Source organism: Astatotilapia calliptera, chromosome 22, assembly GCF_900246225.1.
Source record: "Astatotilapia calliptera chromosome 22, fAstCal1.2, whole genome shotgun sequence".
Lineage (NCBI taxonomy): Eukaryota > Metazoa > Chordata > Actinopteri > Cichliformes > Cichlidae > Astatotilapia > Astatotilapia calliptera.
In genome coordinates, this window is record NC_039322.1 from 19,709,857 (window position 1) to 19,718,834 (window position 8,978).

At 41.5% G+C, this 8,978-nt stretch overlaps 1 protein-coding gene across 3 annotated transcripts in view; it reads right to left on the reverse strand.

Moving 5' to 3' along the window:
- The window catches only part of slc25a13 (solute carrier family 25 member 13), a 55,103-nt gene extending 46,584 nt beyond the window's left edge, over positions 1-8,519 (reverse strand). The window contains exons 1-4 of one of the 3 annotated variants that reach the window (XM_026155361.1): positions 8,384-8,519; positions 6,810-6,863; positions 6,503-6,645; positions 218-333 (exon numbers count right to left, since the gene is read on the reverse strand). In XM_026155361.1, coding sequence (XP_026011146.1) covers positions 218-333; positions 6,503-6,645; positions 6,810-6,863; positions 8,384-8,395 — 325 coding nt within the window. In that variant the 5' untranslated portion in view covers positions 8,396-8,519. The other 2 variants (XM_026155362.1, XM_026155364.1) reach the window with 2 other exon arrangements.
- Positions 8,520-8,978: the final 459 nt, after the last annotated feature.

An 8,978-nucleotide genomic window follows, 5' to 3' on the forward strand; every position in this document is an offset into this window, starting at 1 on the left:
TCAGTATACACTTTTAAAGTTTATCACAATATCTACTACATGCATCAGAATCAGGATCAGAATTATGTTTAGTAAAAATAAAATATGTTTAATAAAAAAAACTGTGGTACAGAAATTGATTGTCTGGCATTTACATCAGATTTGCACAGTAGATGCGTCTGTGCAAACTTAACTACAGCTAAAGGTTAACTTGTAAATCAGATGCAGAGTTACTTACCAAAAGTGGTAATCCCAATGCCCGTTTTATCAAACAGCAGGAAGGCAACCATGAAAAGTGAGTCTGGGGCACACAGCACCGATTCAAATGCTACAAACTCCTGAAAGGAGATCAAGCTAGGAGAGAGAAGGACAGAGGGAAAGAGGATAAGTAGGTCTGTAACAGACGGTTAAATGCTGCCATTTGAGCTGATTCATTACTGTGGTACGTTGTGTTTCAGGTTCCCTGTATAAATACTTCATCGGCTACGCATGTGATCATTGAGTCTTTGATATTCAATTAGCCATGTAATACATAATAAAGACTTAAGCGTAAATTACACTAATGAAATGAAATATTAAATAAAATAATTTAAAAAAACAAGTGATTTTTACACAGCATTAAACTGTAGACACCGTCATAATTACTGCCACACAGTGGCAAACCAGCACACTTGGACAAGCTATCAATCTGCGCAACACGTAATTCAAGCAGCCTTTTATCCTTTTAGTCTGTTATTCCATATGTAATGTAATAAAATCATCGAGTGTGACAGCAAGAAAATAAAACATTTTTAAAAGCTCAGTGTGTGTTCCCAGTCTGCGCTGGCAGCTAACACTGAGAGGGCCAACTTTACACCACACAAAAAAGGCTTAAAATAGGACGTTTCACATGCAGAGTGTGCCATTTTAAACAAGCAGACAGGTGTGCAGGGGCTTGGGAGCCAGTTAAGGACATCAACATAAATTTAATATAAGATGAAGCCATTATGTGAAAGCCAACAGGAGCCATGGCGAAAAACGAGAAAATGAAGGGTGAACTTTGTTTGCCACAACACTATGAGACGAGCTGAAAGTCTAGTTTTCCTATTACAGCACTTCATCTCTTTGTCACTGTTTTCCTAGAAGCCTCAATAGAGGTACACACGTCCACATGTACCATCAGCAAGCAAAAAAATAAACACAAAAACACTGCCTATGTGTGAGCCCACTGAGAGCCCCCTCAGGAAAGTCCCACTGTGGAGAACTGGACCACGCAGTCTAGCCTTTATATAGGCCCTGGTTCACAGTTGCCCTAAGTCCATTATGAATTTCACAAATGGATCTGATAATTACAGGAAGGGTCAGCGTTAATGAGCAGTCCCCGAGCATCCATCTATTAAACCCATTTCAATTTCCGAGGGGGAGTGTGGCAAGGAAGGAGGGGGGGCAGTGATTGCATTTTCCTTGTTGTTGTAATTAATTATGTTACTGATGAAATTTAGAGGTGTTTGTTTGGCCTTTAGAGTTTAGGTTTCAGGCTTGTGTGCATTTATATATACACAAAGTATAGGTTTATAACCAGAAAAAGACTGCAGTATAGAAGACTGGAGGAGGAGGCGTCGACAGAAAGTAGTGCTTTAGGAACTTATTCTTAAACATGAATCCCAGAGATCTTTCATAAAGCAGCGCTTGGATAAAAGCTTTATAGTCTTTTGAATGCAGTCTTCAAAACTACTTTTTCTCCCTTCCAACATTCGTGAAAAACCCAACGAGGCAAAGCGGCAGCGACAAAAGACACAGATTAATACCTGCTTTCAATAAAAACCCAGAAATACATTTCGAAAGATAGCATCGATACATTTCGAGAAAGGCATTGTGTGTGTGCTGGAAAGGGAGCCGCTCAAGAACAAAGGGAAGTGTGGAGAGGGGATAAAAGTGAGCGTACGGTTTTTCCTCAGCGGCAACTGAAATCAGCTGTCATTGTTTCAAAGGCAAGGCTAATTGTTTTATTAACTAAGCAGGTAGTTCTTAAGAGCAGGCCCCCGCTGATGGTAAGTAGGTGGAAGGGGGCACAAAAGCTCACTGCAGAGTCCGGGGATCTACTGTTAAAAACAAGGCTAATACCCTCGCCGCTCACACTGCTGGAATACTCACAAACTCTCCAACACCTCGCCGATCCTGTGCAACACGTGCACAGCACACTCGCAGGTTAATAAAAGGAATTTAAGCAAGCACAGCCTCAAAGACTCACAGAGAATCGCTGTTTTGAGATGGAAACAAGGGAAAATGTCAGCTATGTGTTTTTGGAGTTCTTTTCACACGCATCAATTTGCATTCACGCTGGTCATCCCGTCTGTGTTTTCCCAGACATGGATAATCAGGATATTAGTGTAACCGAGAGGGCCGTTGATCAAGAAAGGGATTGGACCACGGGGGTGGGGAGGGGTCCAGACAAGATCCAGGGGGCATCTCCGTAAAGCGCACTGAAAAACATTCCACGTGCTCATAAGCATTTACACACAACTCTGCAGCCGGGGATGAAGCTTATGATGGTTGATTAGCAAGCGCCATGACGGCTGCAAAATGATTACCATGAGGGGAAAAAAAGGGGGGGGGGGGGGGGTTGCATCATTTTTTGCTATGCAGACTCAAACCCTGACGAGACCGCTCAATAATCAAATCAACCAACAGCATCTACCAACCATCAACTGCTATGGCATGTGTCCAGGGCTGCCCCATCCATGTTTGCAGGCTGGGATGAACCGCGAAAGACGGGGCTAATGTGATACTCCTCATTTGCTTACTTTACTCCATGGGATTTGTTAAATCCTTTAAACAGCAATATTTATGGGATGTATTACATGACAAAGGCTTGCATGTGTTTCTATGGATGACAGCTGAATGACACTTTTGTCATGATGCCAATTCAATGCAGTTTAAACTGTCTCCGATATGCCTGTCTGACATTACAACTATATTCCACATATATATGTTTATCTCATCTTCATCACCCAGCTTTTACTTCTGTCTTCTCTCAGCAGGCATTTAAATACACAAAAAATATACAAAAAAACCCAGGCTTGGAAATACTGTTTACAAGTAACATAAATGCATGGTGTTGCTGTGGCCCGGCTGATAGAAAGACAGCTCTCCTTCGTTGATAGTAGTGGGGGAGAGGGGCCTAGAGGGGCTTCAATAATCCCCTGTCCGTGGCATCTTGGCACTGTTACTGACAGCCTTCCACCCACCTAGAGAACACTTGCACACAGACACACCCCAAAAACCCCACATACACACACACACGCAGGTGAGCGGTATGTGTTCGGCTTCTAGGAGTGGACACCCACCAGTCCAAGTCCAGAATGCTCGCAGCCTCTGGAAGACTGCTATTTTCCCAGCACGCTCCCTTAACAAAGTTTTTTCTTTTTTTTTTTCCAAACCTCCAAGAGTCTATGGGTGGAAGTGTTTTTTTTTTCACACTTGAACAGATGCTTCTATCAAAATATCAGGGGGAAGAAGGAACGGATAGAAAGGTAGGGAGTCGGAAAGAGGCGAATGAAATAGAGGGAGCTCAGAGTGCATTGTAGTATGTGAGTGCAAAGAGAGAGTGATGATCAGATAGGAGGAATGTGCGAAAAGCCAAACAAGAAAAAGAGAGGACATAAATAAGTTGACTGAAAGAGAAAAATCTTTAAACCGTCTTCTAGGCCTGTATGTCAGGTCCCTGGAAATTGAGGCATCTCCACCCTCAAAGCCCTGTTTCTGTTTCGCTCTCTCTTGATCTATCTATCTATCTGTCTCTCTGTCTCACGGGGACGGCGAGAATAAGAGGGAGAAAAGTGATTTCCACATAACAGATTGTTAGGACTGTCACTATATCCCCTGATTTACACAGTCACAGAGAGGGAGACAGACAAATGTATTTTCACTGTTTACATTGCTTCCCCCCCCCCATTCCACAAACATTGAGCCACTCAGATACACACTCACACACACATTGTGTAAGAAAAATTTCTCTCGCACAACACAAAAGTAAGCAAGCGTGCCACCTCCCATCCGACCCCCTGCTAAATCTATTGTCCCCACACTCATCTTGCTGAAATGGAGTCCTACCTGGCAAAAACAGCAGCAGGCGCACTAGCTGCAAATACGCTGCACCTCATATACCGACCGAAACGTATTGTTCGCGAGTGTATTTGCATGAGATCGGGCATGCTGGATGAAAATCCAGCCGCTAAAGTGGCTTGTTTTGTCTTGCTCCTTGTTCTTTTCTGGAGCTTTGCACGGCTGAGTGCTTAAAAAGAGAAAACAAAAAAACTACGCAATTCTGTTTTCATGCTACAGGCGACGGCCCCGAGGCTGTCGCATCTCTACTTATTGTGTTTCTTCTGTGTTTGTGAGGTCTGCAGAATAATCATCTGGTCTCTTTTGCCTCATCAACTCGTTTGTCTGTTAAAGTTCAGGAAGAAAATAACACATCACAATGCACAGGCCTGTACAGCGACTATACGAAAAGAAAGTGAATCACATCTAAACTAAGTCTAAACAATATTTGGAAGAAAAAAAAAGAATTTTTTTCTTTTAAAAATGACTCTTTTTCCTGTTTTGCCCCCATATCATTTCCATTCTCTTCCACAAAACCAAAATGAGGTTTAGATACAAAGCCTGGGCCATGGGTTCCTAATAGATTTACCCTGATGCCACGGCCACCATTTATCCTGCTCCAAAGCCGCACAATGCAACTGAGTGCTCCTGAATAGCATGGGCAATTACAGTGCATGTGTGATTTTTTTTCTCTCTCTCTGTGTATGTGTGTGCGTGCGTGCGTGCATGTGTGTGAGAGAGAGCATGCACGTTGCTCTCTCTTTTTCCAATTCCAAAAACCCCCACTACTCACATCTCACTGTCCTCTGTAAGTGCAGACACACACACACACATACACACACACACACCTTAAAGCAGATGTAATAACATGAAACTACACAGCCATGTGCACTTTGCTCTTTGTAGAAGCCCAGGTGGTTACCATGGCAATGTGGGCCTTTTTTTTAAATCTTTTTTGACTTACCCTAACATTTTATTACCCATCATTATGTATCATTAAATACATACATATTAATGTAAAAAACAGGGGTGATGGGGATGGGAGGGGGGAGGCGTAAGTGTGAAATTAGGGGTGTATCTACAAAAAAGCCAACACCTGACAGGGGCCTTGGTGGTTTTGATGTCTCATTGCTATATAATTCATGTATGAACGTCCCCCTGTGCATTTCTTACACCAAAGGATTAAGTCATAGGTTTGTTTATAAAATGCAAAGTAACACTAGGAGGCTAGTCACACAAGATCAAAGGGATACATAATCCATGTACTAATAGCTTTAATAAGAGTCTATCATGAGCTTACCTCCTAGCAGGTGGCTTAATATTAATAAGGCTTTTTCTTTCTCCAGTCTTGATCCACCAACCAAAAGAAACGTGCATCTAGCCAATGTCTGATTTAGGCTTCTGTGTTGAATCTATGCAACACCTACAACACAGCCTATGCAAGTGGTCAACGCAGTTGCCAACACACTATTTCGTGAGGAGTTTCTCACTTCAGTTTCATCCATTCTCTTCCAGCTAGTTCAAAACATGGCAGTAAGAGGAGCTGGAAATGCACAGGAGGAATCAATGGTACCAAACAGGCCTATCAGAGTCGCTGAGGCCTGCATTAGCATGACGTGTAGCTACATTTCTAAGATTGTGCATGTAGGGCTTTAGAAAAGTTTGTGGTCATGACGTACCTATGGCATAAACTTAACACAGATGTATTAATCCACTGTTATTCTACAGAGTGATATCGATGACATGTTGTGGTTAAGCAGAATAAAAGTAGTTCTTCCATGCTTTGAACACCACGAGCAAAGTGATATTTAGTTCTAATATATTCAAGAGAAAACAGACTTCCTATTTTTGGTATCATCAAAACTAGCTACCCCAAAAAGAGTCTAGATCAGGGGTCCCCAATCCCAGTCCACGAGGGCCGGTGTCCCTGCAGGTTTTAGATGTGTCCTTGATCCATCACAGCTGATTTAAATGGATAAATTACCTCCTCAACATGTCTTGAAGTTCTCCAGAGGCCTGGTAATGAACTAATCATGTGATTCAGGTGTGCTGACCCAGGGTGTCAAACATAAGGTCCAGAAGCCAGAATCAACCTGGCAAAGACTCCAGTCTGGCCCACTAGATAGATTTGGCAAATAAGAAGGGCATACATTTTGGACTTTTATTTGTATTTTAATAGGCTTTGCTGCTTCTCTCTCCTATTAATGAAATTGAAATTACATTTTTTTCTTATATTGAAACATCTCAGTCAAATGTGTAGTTAAACTTCTGGTGACTTCTAAGATCAAAGTAGAGTGTATGTGGCCCATCATGTAATCTCTGGTTTAGAGCCCTTAAGCAAGATAAAAATATCCACAAAAATATCTACCCTCCTAGAATTGTCTACAAAACCCTACATATGTGAAATTTTCATTGCCTAAAAGATAAATGGTACACTGACCCATCTTTCTTCTGGTCCACCACTCCAGCCAGCAGATTTGTGGCCTCATTGGTCAGCAGAATGTCCGTGTGAGCATGGAGGAAACGGCTCACAAAGTCCTGCGCCGACATGAAGTATTTCTCATTCTTCTTGACGCTGGCATACTGTAAAACAGAACATTTTTTTTATAAAAAATAAAGACACAAGGCTGAGCTTTAGAAATTCATTAAAAAAAAGAAAAGAAACCCAAATCAAAAGATGGGAGAAAACCTTCTTTGAAACTAGGCAAACTCAAAAAAGAGAACAAAACATATAAGTCAAATCCCACCTTTTCAAAAATGGCTTTCAACTCAGTGGGGTCGGCCCTCCTAGGCAGAACTGCCTGCAAAATGATGAGAGAATGTTTTGTGAATAGACATACCAAACCTATATCATCATCTGAGCCGGTCCTGGTGAGCCACATTGTAGAACAATGTTTTTTTTCTTTTTGGCTACTGGCTTGTAAACAAAGCTTTGTCTGTCTGCAACCACCTCTTACACACTGGAATGCTTTTAATCACATACCTGTGATCACATATTGTACAGTCAAGGTTTCTTAATTAGCTTTTTATGTTATTTTTATTGTTTTAGACAATATTTCTTAGGGCAAGGATGTCAAACTCATTTTACATGGTGGGCCACTTTGATCTTAAGTGGGCCGGAGCAGTGAAACTCCCCTTTCACTCAGTGTAAAGAAGTTTAACTACACATTTAGGTGTGAAGTCTTAATATAAGAAAAATACTTCATTTCAACAGTATTTCTTAGTTTTTCTAGGGGATAAAGAAATACTGCTGTGAGAAATGAAAGAAATGTGTCAGCGTGACTTAAATTGTAACAACTGAATTTGTAAAATTACAAATGAAAAGTGATATAAAAAAATATCAGACTGTTTTTTAGTGTAGACGATTGTAAAATAAATAAATAAATAAATCTACAGTAAAAAACAGGCAATTTTCTGTCATTTAATTCTATATCTATTACTTATGTACGGTGGTGTAGTATGATTATCCAGAGGTAAAGTTTTCATAAGTAAGAGAAGCAGCAAAACTTAATAAAATACAAATAAAAGTCCAAAATCTGTGCCTTTCTTCTGATTTGCCAAAGCTGTCTAGTGGGCCAGATTGAAGTCTTTGCCGGGCTGATTCTGGCCTCTGGACCTTATGTTTGACACCCCTGTCTAAAGGGAATGAATTATATATGTTGTCTATAGGTTTCTACATTTAGTTAAAGCCTCTGGAAAAAGTTTGTGAAACCTTTAGAAGAAACGTCAGTACCTCCCGTCTCAGATAAGAGCTACACACAGCTGTAGGTGATGATGATGGTGTCAAAAAACATGTTAGAAGTTTCCTCCGCTCTGCGGGAACTTCTGCACCCGGTGGGGCGTTCATAACAGAAACGCCACAACTTGTAGCATGATGCTATCCAAGGTTACCGGTGACTACAACCGACTTTTTATTAAGTAAGGTGGAGAAGAGGCCAGGGAGGAACAAGGTGGAGTTAGAAAAAGGAAAGGAAAAAAAGGAGTGAAGGAAGCGATAGCATCATTGCTGCATTTTACATCACTGTGGAAACACCACTTCATTCAGCTTATAATAAAAAATGCTGCAAGCCAAATATTCACCAACTAGCTAACCGGGACCAGTAAAGTCTCAATGTCATTACCGTGTGGTCAGTGTTAAACTCTAGCACATCCTATTAGCTGGCTAACCGGCAGTTAGCGAGCCCTCCTCCGGGCAAACGTCATGACAGGCGGAGGGCTTCGGGCCGCACACCCCCTGCACCGGGCACACATCACCGACAAGGCGACAGCTCCTGCCAGCAACACGGGGAGGTGACGTGGGGAAAACTCAGCAGCTGCTTACCTTTGTTGCCATGCTAAAGCGAGCTCACTGTCAGATAGTCCTGTTCACTTCCTCCTGCGTGACGGCGTTCCCATGGAGATTACGCGCCGGTGCAGTGCCAAAGGAAGGTGAAAGAGGATCAACCGCGCACGTGGTGCGGGCCATGGAAGGTCGGGTTGTTTTTTTGTTTTTTCAAATTGTATTTGTTTAATTTTTTATTTTATGCATTTACAGAGAGAAAGTTCTCTTGTTGGTACTGTGTCTTGTATTAATCTATTACACACTCCTAGGATGCATAGGATGCATAAGGCATAGGATGGAGCACAAGGCCCTGATAATATGTGCATGGATACCTAAGGAGTCTAAATATTTGTTTTGCCACTTTGCAAAGAAGACATTCACTATAAAATCAGTTTAGGCTCTGTCCCAGACACTAAGGTGTCACACGCTAAGCTCATTTTAAAGTTACAACTCAAAATAATCATCCATTCCTTTATAATCCTTATCCAATAAAACTTAACACACTTATTTTGACCTTTTGGCTCATATACAAACATGCATACCTACACTCACTATCAGAATTTGTTTGCCACCAGCATAGCTGTATGTAAAGAAA